The sequence below is a fragment of the Vidua macroura genome, chromosome 2, assembly GCF_024509145.1.
Source record: "Vidua macroura isolate BioBank_ID:100142 chromosome 2, ASM2450914v1, whole genome shotgun sequence".
Taxonomy (NCBI): domain Eukaryota; kingdom Metazoa; phylum Chordata; class Aves; order Passeriformes; family Viduidae; genus Vidua; species Vidua macroura.
The window spans coordinates 62191064-62212445 of NC_071572.1; the positions used below are offsets into that span (position 1 = coordinate 62191064).

Below are 21382 nucleotides of genomic sequence, written 5' to 3' on the forward strand. Positions count from 1 at the left end.
AGTGTTTTGTCCCATGTACTTACAGCAATCAATTCAGGACCTCTTGTCACAGCAGTCTCAGACTGTGGAGACACCACCATAACTGCTCTTCCGCACTTCACTTCAGTTTTACACCTATTTGTAGGCACATCAACTTATTATACCTAAGCCATGTCTCTTGAGACTCAGAATACACAGCTGTAGACTAGCTCTGGAAGTTCATCACAAAAAGAACTTTCACTGACAGTTCTATAGAGTCACACAGTCCTCACCTCTTTCTGTAAGGTGGAACACTGCAAAATCACTTAAATATTTTCCACGAAGCCTACACAAATCTGTTTCTCCACAAAATATTACATTCTGATTTATTAGGAGGTAGCATAAATCATTAAATATTCAGATGGAAACACTGATACATCAATTGTAATAATCCAGTTACAGTTAAAAACCTTTTTTTTTTGCAGCTGTTGAACTTTACAGTTGTGTTATACAGAGAGAATCACAGAATGGTTTGGGTTGGAAGGGACCTTAAAGATTGGAAGCGGACCATATAAACCACATGCAGAAGCCTGAACTACCTGGGATAACTCAAACAGCTACACAGAGCTTAGTATGCTTCCTCCTATACACCCTATCCTGGATAAATGGCTATATTACATTTGCTAGATACCAGAGGCAGATTATTTTATGCTACCCCAGCTACCAGTAACCCATTGAAACTTTCAATAGAATGCATTTAAATCTCCCAAAAAGTGATTAACAGTATGGTCACAACCATCAATTTCTCATAGTTGATTACTTTAGAACTACAGTGTCTTTTTAAATGGTACAGTGCGTTAATAAAGTCATAATAACATTACCTCTGTTACAAGAAAGTTTAGCTGTTGAAATCAAAAGGGCATTGAAGTGTTTAAAACACAGGAACAGCAGCACTGGTGAAGGGCTGAGAAGTGGGTTTTTATAATGCAATTACCAATCTTTACAAATATATCAAAAAAATATATTAAGCTTAACAGCTCTTGACCTCCCTTCTCCAACTGTTAGCAATCAACCCTAGCAGAGTTAGTTGTTCATTGTGGCAATGGTCAACAGTTAATTTTGGAGAAATTAAAAGAATTGGGGGAAAGAAATTACCCCCAAGTTATGAGTCAGAAGTCTTGCTCCCTAAATTAATCTGTTGCTATGAAGAAGTTACTTGGTATTTGATGTAATTTAATTTATACTTGACTAAAGTTACTATTTTTCTACGAGATTATATACACTGAAAAGAAATTAAGTTACCCATCTTGAACATGTCAACTTCTTCATATCCTTTCTCCAGCACCTCTTCATCCAATAGGCTGATTTTGGTTATGCTTGTCCCAGCAATATTTAGTTTTCAGTTTATACAAATACACCACAAGCAGCATGGGTGGTATTTCAAGTAAAAAAAAGCAACAGAAGTGGGCAAAGAATGCCCACACAATACAGGAGTATGAAAAAGTTAAATCCAACACTAATCTGTAATCTTCTAACTGAGGGCCTAATAAAAATAACAAATCCAAAAGTAACCAATAAATTCATCAAGCTAGCTCAGTTGGTTTTTTCCACTCATCTGTATATATATCAGCTATGGAGACCTGTTTGACTAGTCTTTATTCACCTTTAGCAGGAGATTGCCATTTGAATGACTCCAAATTTTGCACATGCCACTGCATTACACTGATAGCACTAGCACCTGCCAAGTATTCAAAACAACAGCCACTTTCAGAAAACATTCTGCTTTGTACAAACTAATCCCAGAACTAGTTTAGGAGCTATCATGTTATACAAGCCTTGACTAATAGAAAAGGAGAAAACAATGAATCCCTGTAGACGTATAGCATTATCTTAAATGCCAGATAATGAAAATCTGATGTGGGAAGGGGGTCAGGGAAGGGAAATGGGCAAGAGCTGTCTACTGCTGCAGATAATCTTGGTATCCCTGTCAACTTAAGAGTTACACTCAACTAGCCTTCACACTGAGAATAAGATGGATGATATTTTACACTATTAAAAAATTAAAACTGCTTTTGCTCCTGCACAGTACTTGAAAAACAACTGAAAAGCAGCAGAAATACTGAACAAAAGTATGCAGCTATGATAAAAGAGGATTGTCTGGAAGCTTGTTTGCTTTTCAATACCTAAATTAAAAGTGACCTTCTTGATAACACACTAAACTTTACTTACCTTTACCTTCCCATGCACTTGGAAAAACCAAGGTAAAAGGATAGAGGACATCAACAGAAGCTTTAAGACATTATTTTTTCATTTCTGCTGCTAATTTTCTTCTATTGCTAACTTAAGGACAAAAAGACCAATTTTTGGGTTCGCATTTGAAACAGTCCAAAGTCTGAAAGTTAATTACCTGAAAAATAACTCCTGAAGCATTCATGTATTGGATAACACCAAAAAAGTGGGTTTGGTGTTTTCACCATGACTTGGAAGTTGTGCTACACCTCAAAGCTCTTCATCATGAGCTTATGTAGTAAGCAACCATGGGCCAGCTTTTCTAGAATCAAATTAATGCAAATATTGTCCATGAGCCCCCTCAGGAGCCTCACTCATACACACCTCCACCTCCTTTTAACACACTGTTTTACACCTTCACCACCCAGGACATCCAGCAGAGTAAGACAAGCTTTCACCCAACGGCTTTATTATCTCTCCCCACAACAGAGACAGAAACACAGTAATTATTTCCCCTGACCACAGCCTTTACTGCACAAGTCACTGTTTATTTGCTTCTCATATATTTCCTAGTATTTTTCCCACATTCTGCTATTCCCACCTTTTCTTCCGTAGCTTTTCTTGTGATTTCTCCCCATACTCACCATAGTTTATACTATTTTCTAGGCAATCCTTCTGCTTTATAACCAGGAATAAAGAATAATACTAATGATCCCTTTACCTTTAAGAAGAAAGCTTGATCAACCTATTTCATGCCTCATCAAAAATTCATCATCTCCATCCTCTCAATAAAAATACATTACTACATTTCAGACACCTATGAACTCTAAGGCATGGAATACAACTACCCTCCAAATAAGTACTGCTTAAAAATCTTGTTTTAGACAGGCTAAGCCACCAAAAACAAACCATAGAAACACAAAAGAGTTTTGGTTAAAGGCACCTTTGAAGACCATCTATACCTCCACCTTTAACAACCACAAAACCCAAGAACATGTGGCATAACAAAGTAATAATAATTAAATAATTGCACCTATACCTGCTTTTCACTTAGTTGGAAGTGAGTGACCAGATTTGCTATCAGTTGCCTTAGAAAATTCCTGTCAGAAACTTCTGCATAACAATCCGCATACCAATCAAAACAGACATCATCAGGGTAAAAAAACCCAACCAACCAACGTTCAATAATCCTCATCCAATACAACACATTCATTCAAAGCTGGAAACAAGAAGTACAAACACAAATAGCAAAGTAATCTGTCATCACAGAGCCACCTTTAAGAGGCAGTGTACAGGGCCTCCAGAGCAAGCAGACAACACACATATTTCAGCACTCTCACTTTGCACACATATCCAAGCAGTCTGCAGCCGTACTTTCTGATAAAGAGCTGTTTGGAGAAAGCTGAATTCAGTCACACAGCAGTAGGCCAGGCCACCTCCACAGCAACAGGCTGGTGTAACACCAGATGCAAAGTTTATTGTTCTTCAACAGATAACCAGCACTAAAAAAGGACATTTACCAACAGCACTGCAGGTATCTGGCACTTAGCAAGATTATCTTCTGTGTACCAAGTTTTATTTTTCTCTTACCTTCATTTCATTCACTCTGGATTTGGTTTCTACAGATTAAAATTTGGACTTTTGATTCTAGAGTTTCCAACTTGTTTTTCCTTTGAGCTCCACAAATGCTCCACTCACTAGCCCCACACACTGCTTTCTGAAGCAACACACTCCCAACTCCTTTTCCATTCTCACATCAGATGCAATTTACATCAGATTGTGCCTGCCTTAAAATCTCTACTACCAGCACCTGAAGGGTAATCAACTGGTACAGGTGGTCAATAAAGTTTACATATTTTTGCTTCTCCTGCTACAATTTGTTTCCTTTGTTTCTCAATATCAAGCCTGTCAGCAATACTACATAAAAGGGATCAGAAAGAAAACAACCTAGATTTGACCATATTTCTAAACAGGATATTTAACTCTCTAATCTCACAAAAAGTAAATCCTGCTAGACCTACCTTTTTTCCACTATCAAACAGTATGTACATCCCATGACATAAAATTAAGTTGTTTAAGAAGGCAAGAGAGAAGCACTGTTTAAATCAAGTTAATGTTCAATTTTCATGCAGCACAAGTGGCTAAACAACCACCACAATTCTTTTATGATACTCAAAGTGTTCAGACCCTAACTCAAATAACATTGTACTTCATTTCCATATATATGGGAGTTCTTGCACACCAAAAGCACCACAGTGTAACAGTAACATTGAAAATTACAAACTTACCACAATGAAACAGCTAAGAATTCTTTCAAAAGTATAATATTCCAATGAGTTATCCTCAAGTACAGGCTGGACAAACTTCTGGCAACTTTTAAAAAAAAATTTGTTAATTATCAAACAATTCAGATTTAAACTCTCCTGTCTGTTGTTCTTACCAGTGCAGCTGCTCTGTTTCCTTACACATGCTGTGTAAGGAAACAGTGTTTCATACACTGCCCAACCTGCTACATGGTTCACCATTATTTCATTCCAACTTTTCAAATACTTCTACGTCATTCCTATTCCTTCTTTCACTGCTGTTGTACTGCTTCAACAAACACCTGTTCAAATGGGCATTTATTTCCATACCATTTTGAAAAAATAAACACATATTTAGACATGGATTTCTAAACTATTAACATAAAAATGAGGAAAAACCACATTCTGTCATCCTTCTGATCACTCTACTACACCTTCCCACTTCTAAGTTGGTAACCTGCTTTGCTTGACATTCTAATTTGCCATGAGTTCACCTGAAAAAATAGTAAAAATGTTTCTAGTCAGATTGTTCTCATCAATAATTACTTGGGGATTTTGTTTTCATTTATTATTTTTGTATATGGTACACTGCACTCTTATATCATCTACACCTTTATAACCCAATCCTTCCAGCTCTACTACCAGTCTGGAGTTCTGTATTCCAGGCTCCTGTAAGAAAAAAAAAAAAATATTCATGGGGATCTTAGAAGACATATGTATACTTCTTTGTCTAGCCTTACTGAGAAGCTTAACATAACCAGAAATTTAAATTGGAAAAAAAAAATATTTCTTCAACAAAATACCTGAAAAATGCATCTTGAACATCCTTCTATTCACCTCACTTTACAGTTCTGCTTATTTTTAATTCATGCTTACATTAAAAAAAAAAATTCAAAAAATTTTTCACTGTGCGCACAGTGAACAAATGAGGCACAGGAATTATGAGGAATTCGTTATTTAGTAGCACACAGGTCCTCCTTTACAGCACAGCTGAAAAGTATTTGCTGCAATTCAAAATAAGTTACTTCACAGATTAAAGGTTATGATGATGATTCTTATGGATGCCATACATGTCCCCTAGTTCAAGATTACGCTGGTTTGATCATGTAACTTTAGTACACACTTCGTTGCATCGTGTACTGTTTGACAGGGAAGTGGAAGAAGTACTTGTACATATATCCTGAAGCCAGTAGTCTTGCTTTCGTAAAAGAAGCAGCATTTATTAAAGCAGGTCTATATTTACTCCAAAATAGAAAAGCTGCTGTTATTTCAGATTCCTGATACATTTTCTCTTTCCCGCTTCAGTTTTTTGTTGTAAGTGTTGAGAAGTTTTTGGCAATATTTCTCTGAGGAATTATAGCTCAAATAAATCATCATTTCTAACTGTCAATTAAAATGACTGGATAAAAATTGATTCGGTTTTGTAGCGACTTTATTCTACTAAGGTTGGGATCTTTTGTGGTACCATTTACAAATCTTCCTTTTGCTAGCATTATCAGAATTGGTTGAGTAGCAAGACAAAAGGCAACCAAAAGTAATAAGCAGTTTTGGGCACCATCAATATGCAAACATGCTCAAAATATATTGAGAAGCACTCTTAAGAGCCACAGTAATAATATTTTTCCTTCACAGTCACATGTTATAGTTACAGAAACAATGAAAACAACTGCGGGAAATTTGAAGGTGAAAAGAAAACTAAAATCTAAGATACTGACAAAAAAAATCACTTCCCCTGCTGATTACCTCCAAGTCCAAAAGTCCGTAGCAGTTTTTCAAGTTTTCCTTTTTATCCACAGACTATACTTCAAAACTTTGTGCTCAAAGAACAAAATTATTTCAACACAACATTGCTACTTCTGGCAGACGTTCTGAAATGTTATCAGTCAAGCTCACTTATGCAAAAAAAAGAATCTGGGAAGACTGACAACCCGAATTACACTCATCAAGCTTAAAATGGTTGAGTCGCTGTATGACACTAGGCACGGATGCTCTTAGCTTCATTGTTACTATTAACGTCACATTTAGATGTAAAAATAGCTTGTCAAGGTTATGTCAAGTCTGCAACTTCACTTTTTTTAATTGCAAAACAGCAGAAATAACCCTGAACAAAGGGAGGGGAGAAAAGTGCTAGTGCAAAAAGTTTGCCAACCATATGAAATCGAAGTCTTCAAGCCTTTAAGTTTGAAACGTGATGCCTTCTCAATATTTACAAACTTAGTAACAATCATCTTTTTTGAAAGCTATATCATTGCCAGAGGGGGGAGACTATTACATGCACGAGCACAATCCTACAGCGCCTCAACTCCCTCCCTGAGAAAGCATTTCTCAGATACTACACAAGTGTTTTACGGCGGCATGGCTTGCTCGTTCCTGGGTATTTTTAATCACATGAACCTCCAGAGACTACCTCCTTTAACTTGTTCTTCCTTCATTAAAGAAGGAAGGGACACAGCGTCTCCTATAATAAAATATCCTTGCCAACTATTCATTACTGCATTGGGAATACAACAGCAGCATGAGGGCTTTCGATTTGCTCTTGTCCAAGCTTACTTTTGTCTCCTCTCATCTTCCACTGCTGTAAAAAAATTACACTACACACACTACACCGCATGCAGTACAACATAAATGAATAAAAAAATAAATTCCTGCTCAGTTTCCAACTGGTACGTCGCTTGTTTGTTCCTCACAGGAAGATGAACGGGAAGGGGGGTAGGTGATGGCATTTTCCTGCGGGCGGTCACGCCAAGCCCGGCGGGGCCCCGCACCGCAGTGCTCCCGGCAGCAGCTGCTCAGGATGCGGGTGATGTAGAGCAAGCACACGATCGCACCTCAGCAGCAGCGGCGAGCGACCCAACACCGAAACCAGCACGGGTTTCGCTCTCATTGAGAGGGAACAACGACACGAGCCCACACCGCCTGAGGCAAAGCGCGTACTATTCCTCCCCCCAGGCGCACCCGGATAAAACACCAAGACCCTTCTGTCCTTCCTACAGGCTGGGAAAGGAGAAGCGGGGGGAGGAGGGGGGGGGGGGGGGGAAGTGCCCGTGAATTCCCGCAAACAAGCGAAATTCTGCCGCTCAGGACGGGAATTACAGCAGATAACCTGCCGTCCGCCGGGGGAAGCCCCACCCACGAAGAATAAACTGCCCCCTGTTGCCCCACCCGGATCGCGGCCACCCCAGCCCGACTACCAGGGAAACTTGGCCTCCCGGGACACCCGCTCTCCCAACGGCAGTCGCAGCAGATGTTGTCGGAGAAAAAAGTCCATAGGTCTCCGCGTTGCGGGCTCCCGTTCGGACCCGCCTCGCATCCCTCCCTCCTCCACCATCCCGGCCACGTCCCGCCCGGTTCCCCCCGCGCAGGGCGGCCGGCGGCCCCCGCCACCCCTCCCCACCGCCGGGCGCCACACAAAGTTTCCCTCAACTCGGCCGTCCCCCGGCGCTGCCGGGGCTCGGGTTTCTCTCCTCCTCTTCCTCCACCCACCCCCTCACCCGTCCGCCAAGGGTAAAAGTTCCACTTACTGCAGCAGAAACGAGAGAAAACCAGCCCCAGGAGCCCCAGCCCCGGCCCGGGAGGCACCGCCGAACGCAACAGCCGCCGCCGCCTCTGCCACCACCGGGGGGAGGCACCGCCACCAGCCGCTAAGAAAAGTTCCCGGCGGGCGAAAGGAGGCGGCGAAGGAGGAAAACCAGCAGCAGCCTCCGCAGTGGCTCCAGCCCCTGCCATACTCCGGGCTCGATTCGCAGTCGCCGCCGCTACGACGCCCGGTCAGTCCCTCCCGGTCCCGCTGCCCGCGCCGCCAGCGCCTCCCCACACGGAGCCTGTGTCACTGAGCGGGGCGGGGCGCGCCGCTCCCGCCCTCTCAGAGCGGGCCGCACCACCCGCCGCAGGGAGGGGGGCTGGGGGAAGGCGGGACGCGTGTGCCAGGCGCCTCCACCGCGACCCCCACCACCTCTCCCCCACCCCGGGGCCAGTCGCCTCGCCCCCGCCTTTCCTGCCCTGCTCTGTGGGACTCGCAGACGCGCTCCGCGCATTGGGGGGGGTTCCCGTTGGTATAGCGGGCGCCGCAGGAGGCTGGTGGGAGGGGGCGTTACGGCGTCCTCCCCCGGGGGGCTGTTGGTACATCCCGCCGCGCCCCTCCCGCCACCGCCTGAGCGCGGTCGGGGGCGCCCGCTCGGCCGAACTCTGCACCCGCGCCCCGCTCTCTCCGCCGCCCCTCAGGCTCCTGCCGACCCCGCTCCCCGCCGCCGGGCCGGGGTGGCCTGGGCGGCCACTGCCCCGCGGGCTGGGGATCGGCTAGCAGCGCTTGTCCCGGACGGGGAGCGGCAGGGGACCGGCCGCAGCCCTCTCTCTGCCGGGCGAGGGCATTCCCGAGAGCCGGGATGTCCGCCGGCGACCGCTCCCGGACGGCCGCGGGGAGCCGAGCCGGCTCCTCCTCGGCGGGGGCGGCTGGCCGCTGGGCTGGAACCCCGCGCTGGGGCCGCTGGCCGCAGCCCGTGCCCACTGGTTTTGCCAACAATAAACTTTCCCGGGGCTGTCCTCGCGTCGCTTGCGCTGCCCTTGGCAGAGCCCCGTGCGGGGCGCGCAGTGTGTGCCGGGCAGTGAGGGGCTGGGCAAAGGCACCGCTACCGCGGCACCTCCCGACGGGGCTTGGGCCGGCGTCTGGACGGCACTCGGGGAGCGTGGAGCGCACGGCTCCGAGGCGGTGCCGAGCCCGTGAGATGGCAGGATCCGAAGGTCTGAAACCATCTAGGAGCAGAGCGAGCCCTGTGCAGAGCTCACCGAGGAATACCAAATACGGCCCTGTGCAGCCCGCGCAGAGGGGCCGGTAGGGGTTCGGGGGCAGCAGGCAGCGTTTCTGTCACGCTAATGCCTGCAGGGATTTCTTGGCTGTGGCACAGCACATAGCTTTGCTCTGGGAAACGCTGCCACCGACGAGGGCAGAGCTGCCCCGCAGGGAGCGATAGTGCCCCAGCTACGGGCGGACACCAATGCTCCGAGTATTGTCGAGGCAAAGTGACCGCTCGAGGTGAAGAGGGAATTCATACCTCTGCCCAAGGTCCCAGGAGTCCAGCTAAGGGCTGTCTGAGAATTAGAGCAGTCTGTAACCAGGTCACTAAACTAAAGGTGACTTTTCTAAGAAATGCAGTTTTTTTGCTGCGTCTCGGTGCTGATTGTGAGTTTTGTGGGTGTGGTGTCAATGGATGTATCCCCAGATCTGATTTTCAACAGCAAAATAACAGAACCTTAAAAGAAGTGTCTTGAGAGTCTTGCCTCTTTACAGTCTAGGTGTGCTTTTTCATTTCAGATGCACTATCCTTGCAAAACCTCAAGGAAAATACTGAATAGCTATAAATACCATACTTGCTGCTGAAATATCTGTGGCTAGCGGGTTTCACATTAGTACCACATATTCCCCGAAATATATGCTAATTTCTTTCAACAGTGGACACGAAGAGCAATTTCTCTCAAAGATATGTATGGCTAAGTTTATCAGATGCTCACAATAGAGTGTTCATTCCATCTTCAGCCACACTGCTTGCCAATTAACTGGCCTCATTAATTTGTAACCGTGAAACAAAACAGAATTCAGGCGAAGAATTACTACAAGCAAATTGCTGGCTATGATGGATGTTGGACATTCCTCAACATTTTGCTGTGAAAACCAACATAACTGAAAGGACTTCAAGTTTTATGAAATGTAATTTTATCAGTCTACTCCTCAGCTAGTTCAAAACTGTACTCATTCCAATTTGCAGTAGGGATGTGGAGTCGCTCAGATGGTACACAGGATGCTGTCCAAAGGTTCACAGTCATGTTCATATGGCAAACCTTTTTGTTTAAAAGAGGGTTTCTCACTCTGCTGATACTTTTGATGCCTGGTCCTTTACTCTGCTGTTAGATTCTGCCTTTTGATTCCATGGTAACCAATGTATTCCCCCATGCCAATAAACCTGGATAAATATAATACTACATTAATCATTAGAGACCCATTTTTATTTATGATAAGAGCCTTTTTACCCGGGAAAACTAATGAGCATAATTGTAACAGAATAATTTATACTGCTATGGTTTTGCTGATGTAACATCCCAGGTAGATATTTTAATTGGGTGTAATTATTCCGTTTCCCTGTATAGACGAGTCCTATACAGATAAATCCCATTTTATAGTTAGCAGTCGAAACAAATTACATTTCATAATTACATTTACACCAAGTTTAAGGCATTCCTAGGATGGGTAGGAAATATAATGGGGCCATAGTGTAATTGAGAGTGCAACCTTAAAATCCTGTTTGTGACAAGTATATTCAAATTGCCATCTGCTATATTTTTATTCCTTCTCATTCCAAAACAACAAAAATCATTAAGTCTGTTAAAAAAAAAAAAAAGGTTTTGAAGGTCTAGTACCAAATTATGTACATTGATACATGCAGGCTGAGGAAGCAAATGCAATTTGTCATATTTAAGCAGAACTGTGCCCAGTCTGTAGGTAACATCTTCCAGTGCCAGATTCAACACTGTTGTAATCAGGCATCCTGGGGACTTTCTGGTACAAAAGGAAATTTGACTTCATGATATCAGGCCTAAATTTGGCTCCCCAATGCTTGGAACACTCCTGAAGGCATGATGCTCCAAACAATTAATCTTGCATAATATGGAATAAATGCATATAGGACACACTGGCTCAGTTCTTGTAAATCCATTGTCACTGGCATATTTTTTCCATAAAAAGATGCTTTTCCACAGTTGGCAGCAGTCCTGTTTAAAAGCATCTTTGAGCTGTAGAAATACAAAAGACTGTATTTTATTTCCAGTCCCTATTTCCCTCTCTTTCTGGCCATTGTCCACCCACCTGCCCTTCCCCCCATGAAAAAAAAAAAAAAAAACCAAAACAAAAAAAAAAAAAAAAAAAAGAAAAAAAAAAAAAAAACAAAAAAAACACCAAAAAAAAACACCCTAAAAAACCCACAAAACCCTTACCCTTAGTTTAGACCGGGAAGTTTGGCAAGTGTTTCCTTCTCATTTCTTAACCCTTTTGGTAGTTTGAAAACAAAGTCCCGAAGCAGTGTGAAATTAACTTATATGCATAACATTTGAAGTGACAGCACAAATTCCCACTGGAATTAAGGGCTATTCACTTCAGTGGGAATGGGCAAATAGATTTGTGGCAGAACAATGTGCTTTTCTCAACACTCTCGCCTCCATTCCAATGGATGGGATGGGGCCTCCCTGGCGATGCTTGCACACCACCACCCATTATGACCCTTTAAAATAAAACCGCACCAAACCAACCCCAAACAAAACCTGCCTCTTTTTTTTTCATGTGCTTCCAGCTGGGTGAGGTATTTAGCCTGTTACTGCACAGAGTTTCTGTGATTTGCTAACAGGTGGTTGTGCTTCTGCATCGTCCCTCCAGCTGAAGTCAGAGTAATTGTCTCTGGGTGTGCCTCAGCAAAACTGCTGCCTGAGGGACTGTTTTCTGTGCTGTATGGAGAAAGATGCCTGTCCAACTCCTTGTCTAGAAAGCAATGGAAAAGCATCTTTGTAGGCTGTGCAGCAGGCGTGACTGACAGCAGTGCCAGCAAGATCAAAGGATATGGTCTGCATATTTATGTGCATGCATTTCCTGACCCAGTGGTGGACTCCTTGCTCTGATCATCCATGGATGTGTTTGGGAAGGGCTCAGACAACACCCCACAGTACACAGTTTGCCTTACCACTACTAGAGTGTGTTTTTAATACTGTTGGATATACTGAGGAATTTTTGGGGGAAGGATGCTCTATAACCATGTCTGTTATGTAAAAATTATTAAAATTAGGAATATATTATAAAGATTGATTATTCTCATTTCCCACTCTTTGCAGACAGTATAATGAAAAACAATCTGTGTTGTCACCTCATAAAATATCTATCGTAATATTTTGATTTAAATCATAAACAAGCTTAGCCAAGAATAATATATGTATAGTTGCATGGTATATGGTATTTTTAAAGTCTATTTGCCAGTCCTATTAAAGATGACATACTTAAATCTTGTTTCAATCAAGGACTATCCCTTTAAGGAGAAATGTGAGTGTCTGACTCCTTCTGCATTGCAAAGTACAACTAAAAAATTGGTTCTCTTGCTCACAGAGAGGTCAAGGTCTCGATGTGTCTCAGAAAAGTTCCAGACCTCAGGCTTTTTGTCATAAAAGAGTAATGCAGTTACTGACAACAATCACTCTCCAGCGTTGTGTTTGACACCCGTGATCGGGAGTATGTATCATCCAATCTGCAGTACAACTGTGATTCTTGTTGTCTCAGCCAAGAGATTTAAAACTCACAGCCAGCTAAGTAAATTCCTCGTACATTTCTGGCAGACAAAAAATAATAGGTGAGGAAATGGTAGACTTTCCAGTTAGATCTGTCTCCACTTACCTCATTGACAAAGAGAACAGAAAACTTCAGGGTTCCTCTCAGAAGCATATTTGCAAGGCAATGCTGCCCTGTTTTCTTTCTGCTCTGCTTCCCTTTACTGTAGTCTCTTGCTCTCCTTCTGTATGCTTGTTTTCTTGCTTTTCCTTCTTCTTCTTTAATTATTTGCATTTTTATTGAAGTGTGATATTTTATACTAATAAATACAAAACATATTTGATTCATACATGTCTGTTTGGACAGATGCTCAATTTGCATACTTTTTTCTAAAACTAAAGCCTTTCTAGGCACAAGCATTATATACCTAAGATGAGCAGAAAGAACACAGGAAGGCAAGAAGGAGAAAAGTGAAGGGAATGGGTGGAGAAGAGATGAAAAAGAGAACAAGTGAGTGAAGGCTTGTTATGGTACTATGACATTTTAAAAGTGAAGGGAATGGGTGGAGAAGAGATGAAAAAGAGAACAAGTGAGTGAAGGCTTGTTATGGTACTATGACATTTTAAAAGCAGGTGTGTGGTTAGAAGTTAGAAAGAGGGGAAGAAACCCAAAGGACCATGCCCTGGTCTGCAGCTGGGGAGTAGCTGGTGCAGAGAGGGAGGATGCTAAGTGATGTCACTCACCCTGGGGCTGCTCCCTGGCTAAAACTATTAGCCAGAAGCTGAGGGTATTGCCAGTCTGCTTGCGCAAGTTGGACATCCCTACAGGGCAGTTCCCTGGCATTGGTCTCTCCAGTGGCCAAACACACCTCCAGGCACACCTCCACAGTCTGGCTGATTTCCTTGCACCAGGGAGAGACCCTGACCTTCTGCTTCATCCAGACCCTGTGGTATAGTGGTGGAGGAGGAATGATTATCCAAGATGGTCCTGGTCCAGCTCTGTAGGAGGATTATTGCTATCTTCACAGAGGTTTCTCTCACAACTAGAGACAGCCAAAATCAGTCTTCTTTTCTAAAGTGTCAAAAAGAAGAAAGATGACTTCCAAAAAAGAAATATATATCTCTCAATGAGGTCACAATTTTATACTGCATACCTAGATTTTGCAATGATATTTTCATTATGCCAATTCACTGACATGATCTCAGCCCCAGCAGAAGGTTGGTTCCTGATTCAAGGAAAAGGAAAAGAGAGTTTTAACATTCATTTTAATGTGAATATTTATTGATTTTTAGTATCTGCACTGTTACACTAGCTTCACTTAATTATGGGAGTAGAAGCAGGTTTAGAATTCCCTGGAGGAGCTTGCTCTTTTTTCTTTTTAGACTTACTCTCTTCATCTTCTCAACTGCTCCTCCCTTAGTCTATTCACTTTCCTGGAGAAAGCTTATTCTTACTCTTAGAAATAAGCACATCTTGGCAAGGATTTAAGTACTAAAAATGGTGTAAACTTTGGGTTTTTTTTCTTTTCCCTCATCTTTTCCTCTGTGGATTGATAGTTAAATGCAGCAGGTTTTCCACTGTGTGATGAGTGGAGTGCACAAACCCAAAGGTTAGGCCTGCCTGTGCCTTAGGCATACAGCTTGGAGATGTAGTGTATGAAAGATGCATCAAGGTAAAGTTACAAGATAACTGCAGTAACATGCTGTATTCCTGCTACTTACATCCATGTTTGATTCCTGAAACCATCTTAACTTCTGTGAATTCAAAAACCAGCATAAGATTGAAACATAGCATGGTTCAGTAATAAAAGGTCACATTGTTATACCTGTAGGTTTCTACTGTATGAAGCCTGTGCACATTGCATTTTCTGTTCTGCCTTTTTTGAGTATCTACAAAAATTGATGTTGGCCTGAAACTAAGTGAAGGTTTCAGTCTCTGAATGACTTTTGAGCACAGATCACAGGTCAAGTATTTTAAAACTTAGAGTGGCAAAGAGGAGTGCATATTAATTTTAGACAACTTTTACACTTTACTTTTATGCTTTTACATATATAATTGAATTCTGAATTTCCCCTTCTAGTTTCATCCTGAAAAGGGTAGCCCAGAATGCACCTACACACTTTTTGATCCTTTCAGAAAAAAAACCCAAAAACCTGGAGGAACCTTAAGAAACTTTAAAAACAAGTCTCTGTGCACAAAGAGTGCTTCATTTCTACATATCTTTTTAATAGAAACTGTTATTGGCAGACCAGAAAAACCTCAAAAACTCTGTTTTAACCTGGGATCCGTCCCAAGGTGTGTCTTGACACCAAGAGAAGCAACACTGGTACATAAAAAGGCATCACTGAGGCTGGAGTCTTAATCTATGTAAATATCTTGCACCTCTTTAATTATTCCCATATATAAGAGAAAGCTGCATTTATGAGGAAGCAAAAAGCATTATACCAGTAATGAAAAAAACGTTCCTTTATTAATAATAGCTACACTTAAATTGCAATTATGTAACTATTTTATGAAGAAATTGCCTCCTGATCAAAATCATTATGTAACAAGCTCAAAATCTGAGTAGATTAAGAGCACATAATAGTGGATTTTTTATTTGGTCATCCAGGGAAAACTGTAATTTCAGTTTTCCCAAATAAAAATTGCTCAATTTTTTGGCTTTTATAACATTTTTGACCCCTTCAAATTAGGTCAGTTTTTAAACAAAAGCATAATTTAAATGTGAAGTATCAGTGTTTCATTTCAGAAATATTTACTGTTTCCTTGTTGCAGTCCTCCAGGATGAGACATTCTGCAAGTTTCTGGAAGCTGTCCCAAATTCACAAATGTTTTCAGATTCTGCAAAAATGAGGTTTGGATTTGTAATATTTTAGCTGGTGGGGGTGGAGGGTGGAGTAAGGGTACACCTACACCTTATTTAAGGGTTCATGAGGCCTGAGGTTTTTGTCCCTTAATTTATAGTAATCCACTCAGAAAGGATTAAGTAATCCAAATCAGCCTATCATGTAACAGAAATACAAAAGTCCTTTTTTCAACTTACATGAAATATATCCGTTTAAAGGAATTTACTACATGACATGTACAGTAACTGAAGCACCTGCCATTCTACTAATGTCATACTTTATCAGATACAGTCCAGGAGGAATAGAGGCTTGACTGGTAGAACACACTCCTATGTGACTTTAGGAATGAGAGGAACCCACTTAAAAGAAAACTCATTCTAAGTGACATGTAGATGTAAATACCTTGAGAAACACAGGCTGTAAAACATATTTCTCCTGCCCACAAGCTCACACCTCTTAATGCCTCATGAAATTAGTTACATCCTCAATACTATCCTTCAACAGCAAGTTTTAACACCTAATTATATATTTAATTATTTATGTTTTGTCAGTTCCTTTACATCCAAGCACATTCAACAGCATGTCATATGGGATCAATTCTTCAACAGTGATTTTATTATAGTTCCTATATAATGTCACTTTGGTATATCCACCCTGTTCCCACCCCTGAGCATATGGTGTCTCTTTTTTTAATACATCTGAATTAGAGGAAAGCACCAACTTTAAATATGAATCTCTTGGTTTTTGATGCTTGCTAGTCATAGAGTTGCTTGCAAATGTTTTTAATATAAATTTCACTTCTGAACCACCAGTGTTTTGTTAACGTCTGTCCTGCAGCAGATGATCAGTTTTATTTAGTGATTATGTATCTATATTTTGGTGTGAAAATATAGTAGTCATTCACGGGCTTTAATCTGCAGAAGGGATGGAGCAGAATGAAATGCAGCCAGTCACGCTTTGCACTTGAAAGGAGCAATGCCGTTATTTCTTTGTTTTTTGCTGTAGTCCTAGGTATAATGGACAGAATGGCAAAAATAAATTGGGGTCTTTGTTGCAATTCTCCCTCTCTCAGCCAGAGCAATGCTTTCTCTCATGTATGTCGTCTATCAAATGTTTAAGGATCTTTTTGCACCAGCTGCTATGCTGTTTCACTTTTTACTTCAGCTAAGCTCTCTAAACAGTTTGATGAACATGAAAAACCATGCCAACCTGACAAATCCTGTTCTTCAAATTTTCCTCCTGGTTGTGAAACCCCACAATGGTGGCCATATTCACTTTTGGAGCAATGGGAGCTGTTAGCCCTCTTATCAATGAATCATGGAATCAGAGAATCATGGAATCATAGAAAGGTTTGGGTTGTAAAAAGTCTTACAGATCATCTAGTTCCAATCTCCCTGCCATGGGCAGAGACACCTAGAATAACAAATCTGAGAAAAGCCATTACCTCATGGCTTTGCAGGGCATGGAACTTCATGGAGTTTTTTTCTCATAAGTTCTTTATTTCTTACCTGTTTATAAAATATGATCACAAAAACCTTGTTAATATTTGCAGTTCTGTTTTATAAATTATTTCATGTGGTTCAGGAAGGACAGCATCCGGTTCATGAACTGCATTTCCAAAGATTACATGTTCCACTACAGACTACTGCCGCTAGCCTTGAGTGGGCTGGATATTTAACGTACCCATTTCAAACTGCAAATCATATTTTATATTATTTCTAGTGATTCTTTATTTTTAATCAGTTATGTTTTTCTCTGCTGGCAATCAATTAAATGAAACTCACAGTAAGTAAAAAGGGAAATACAGAGAAGTAGCAGATAGCCCTGGTCATCCTGAATCCCTGGCACCCCAAGTCGGACTCTTTTAAACATATCAGAAATGGATGGTTTGTCATGAGTTGTATAATGGTGCAATGCTTTTTTTTAGCATAGGGTTTAAATAAACTGCATAAATGTTTATGTTTATATCAGTAACAGAGTGATTCTAACAGATCTTCTTGGGGAGAGGTGGTGTTTAGGCGTAAATGCCAACAGCCCCCAAAACCATGTATATATTCAATGAGAAACCAAGCACATTTTTGCCAGGACAGAAGAGTTTCACATTTTGATAGCACAAAATATATAGCCAATTGTTATCAAATTTCCAAGGATTCTTGGCTCACTCTGATCTAAAATTCTCATTCTAAAACCCTGACAGCCATTTTTAGCTGCATTGTTTGTTGGTTGTATCACTTCCATTTCCCATGAGGCACCTCCATCAAGGTCATAAGTTCTCAGAAAGACAAGTGAATAAAAAAGCTTCTCTAAAGTCAGACTGACTTGATTGATAATATTCTTATTAATAATATCAGAAATGAGATTCATAGAATCATAGAATTCTGGCTTGGAAGGGACATCAAGGATCATATGGTCCAATCTTTTCTGGCAAAAGCATGGTGTGGAAAAGATGGCCCAGCTGAATCTTAAAAGTGTCCAGGGAGTCCCTGTCAGGATTCCAGTGGCTGATTATTCTCTTTTTGAAAAATTTTGTCTTGTGTCTAATCAGAATGTCCACAGGAGTAACTTGTACCCATAAAGAACCCATGAGGGAAGAAAACAACTCAAGTGAGGCACTAACAAATAACTTCACTTGTAAGGATGTGAACCCTGCATGAGATCTGAGATGTTAGAACTCTGGCCAAAAAGGTGATTTTGGTGCTCTGTTCAGTCAATAAACAGAAGACATTGTACCCTCCACTGTCTGTGTGGAGAATAGGATAAATTATGCACTGCACAAATCCTCTCCAGAAGGAAAAGTGTAGTAGTCCTTAATTTTGGTGTATTATGAGCAGACCTCTATGCCATTAAATATTTATATGTCCCTCACCAGTAATACATAAGTATGTCTTTTAAAATTTAAGGTCTCAGAGGTAGAAGACAGAGAGTAATTTATGGTTTTCTAGTTATATGTTACCAGAGGAAAAATTCCTGTTCTACACAAAATAGAATTCTAGTGGCAACCCAGTCATCATTCTCATATGTTGCATCTTTCTATCTGTGTATGAATGTATTTATCTAAATAGATGTGTTAGATGCAACTTTTCTTACAAGTAACCTGATCCTGCAAAGACTTATGCATATGCTTTATTTTATATGCCTGGTATAACCAAAACAATGTCTCTGGCACACGTAGAATTCAGCCTGTGTGTTAATCTTAAGAGTACAGAAGCTCTGATCTGGCTTGATTACAGTGAGTTGGGAAATTACACCAAAATCTGCTGTTATAATCAGAAAATGTAGGTGAATTCAAATCAGATTTTCTCACAAGGTAGTATACACTATTTTCAAAGAAGCTGGAATTTCTAGTGATAGTGAGAATCTCCAAGACTAAAAGTTATCTCAAATATGTAAATAAGGATTTGCCAAATCATGTTTATTACACTAAACATATTCAGTAGACAAAGAAGACAGTGTGGGCCCTGATAAAGAAAGACGTCACTAAATTACTGATGCAGGGGTATATATTTGAGACTCAAATGCAGACTCTAACTCAGGCAAGAGAGGAACCTCAGCCTGGGAGATGAAAAAATGTTTTACATGAGGTGCTAGAAAGCTTTTAGATATAGCTGTAGACCACTCACAACTGTAAATGTAGACAGGTTGGAAAATGCCTACTGGATTACTTTCATGAAACAGAAATACTGTTTCTTATTCAGCTGTTATGACTGTGTCTATTGTTCCTGCTCCATTTTGCAGAGAATATTTTTATATCCCTTATTGCTATAACAGCAGGGAGAGGTTTTTTTTTTTTTTCAATTACTGTGAAAGTAACTGAAAGTAGAGTTTTAAAGTGACCAAAATTGTTCACGTCAATGAATGTAATTTGGCAAATAATTACAGCTGAAAAAATACGGAAGCAGTGTAAAAAGATCTGAAATGTTTCATTTTAAAATCACCAACTGCTTATTTTGACATATTTTAATGAATCATTTTAGGTTTTTTCTTTCAAACAACATTTTTTTATTGGCAAGTGGTCTATATTTTTTAAAGACAAAATAATTAGAGGCACATAATCTGGGAACAAAATGCAGCATTACAATGAAAAATACACGGAATAAGTCTATTTCTATTTCAATGTAGAAGATTTTTCTATATTTTTATTGCAATTATTGAACTAAATAGAATCATAATTTGCTCTGCTGTATTAGTAATAATTGTAGGCATCAATAACCTAGTGTATGGGTATCAGTTTAGACCCAATTACATTTTGGAAGAAAAAAAAACTCCTCGTAAGTGTGTGACAATGCAATTAATTTGTTTTTTCAATGTTCACAGGTAACACAATGGGCTAAAGGTGTCTAGACCATGTGTGAATGCAACATAACTACCAGCTGTATTCCTGCTGCTTACATCCATTTTTGATACTTGAAGCCATCTTAACTTCTGTGAATTCAAAAAATACCAGCATAACTAGGTCCCCAGAGATGAAGTATGTTAGAGCAAGGAATGAGGTCAGGGCTGCAAATAGGCCTGGCTTAGTTCAAACTGTCCTTTGAAAGACGTACATGGTATGACCAGGCAGCTTTGTAGAAAAAATCTGCCATGGTAAGAAGCTCATCCAGAGCCCACAGAGTTCATTGAAAAACTATCTTAAGGCCATCCTACATATACAGATATCAGGGGAGGCACAAGCTTGCTTTATTTCCTGAATTTGTGGAGATCTGCTGAAGAAGCAGAATGGAATAACTACACAAGCAGAAAGCTCATGGCTCTCAGAAGTGAATATCTAGAAGGTGTGTTTGGAACACACCAGACCCCAACTTCAGAGCTTTGGCATGGAAGTGGGCTTATAAAATGGGCAGAGAAGAGTTAGGATACATGGCACAATTCCAGGGTGTACAAGTGTTAACTATTAAAAAAGCTGTGCTGATGCAAAGGACAAAGGACCATGTTCTTTCACTTATTTTTTTCTGAACTGATGTAAAGCTGATCCAGTAAAACCCCACCAAGCATCTGTCAGCTCCTGGTTGCAGCACAGAAATCCTCAGCACAAAATTCTCCTTATGAAATGATGGGGTTCAGGCCTTTGTACAGAAAACCTCTGATCCACCAGTCAGTTAAGAGCCACCACACTATAAACTTTAAACCTTTTCTCCTACATTGCAGCAACACTGTAATGATTTTGTAACTGCTTATGCAAGTACCTCTGTTAAGTTAAAATGGCTCTATATCCCCTTAGCTTACCACTAGTGAATTAAAGTTTGCATGTGCCAACTTTTTCACATTTGTGTGAAAGAACAACAGAGGGGAAAACAGAAGGGATTAGTCTTAATACCTTAGGGCTAAATAAATATTTACTGAGTTTGATTCTGCTCTAATTTCATGGCTAATGTTAAGTACAAGGTGACTGCAGGACTGCTAAAAATGTGCAAACAACATTAATCTGCTGAGTTCCCCCTCATTTTTAAATGTATCGTAGATGCCAATTTCATGGCATGTTTTGATTTTATATATATCCCTTCCCAGGTGAAATAGCCATTTTTTGTCACCTATGACACTTTCATTTCTCATATATGCTTCTAAAGTGCAAGGCTCTGTTTCCACATTTAGATATGCCTTTATGCTAAACTATGGCAAAGATTTACTGCAGCAGCAGCTACTTTTTGACTCAACAGGCAGCCAGCTATTTTCTACAAAATACTCCCTGTTTTAGGATTCCAGACTACCCATAGATCACTCCAAACAGGAATGTGAACATTCAAAACCAGCTCTCC

General features: G+C 40.9%; 1 protein-coding gene across 5 annotated transcripts in view; it reads right to left on the reverse strand.

The window, feature by feature from the left end:
* NECTIN3 (nectin cell adhesion molecule 3) overlaps positions 1-8278 on the reverse strand; it is a 127018-nt gene extending 118740 nt beyond the window's left edge. For all 5 annotated transcript variants that reach the window (XM_053969917.1, XM_053969915.1, XM_053969914.1 and 2 more), the window contains exon 1: positions 8012-8278. In XM_053969917.1, the coding sequence (XP_053825892.1) occupies positions 8012-8216 (205 nt within the window). In that variant the 5' untranslated portion in view covers positions 8217-8278. The remainder of the gene's footprint in view (positions 1-8011) is intronic.
* Positions 8279-21382: the final 13104 nt, after the last annotated feature.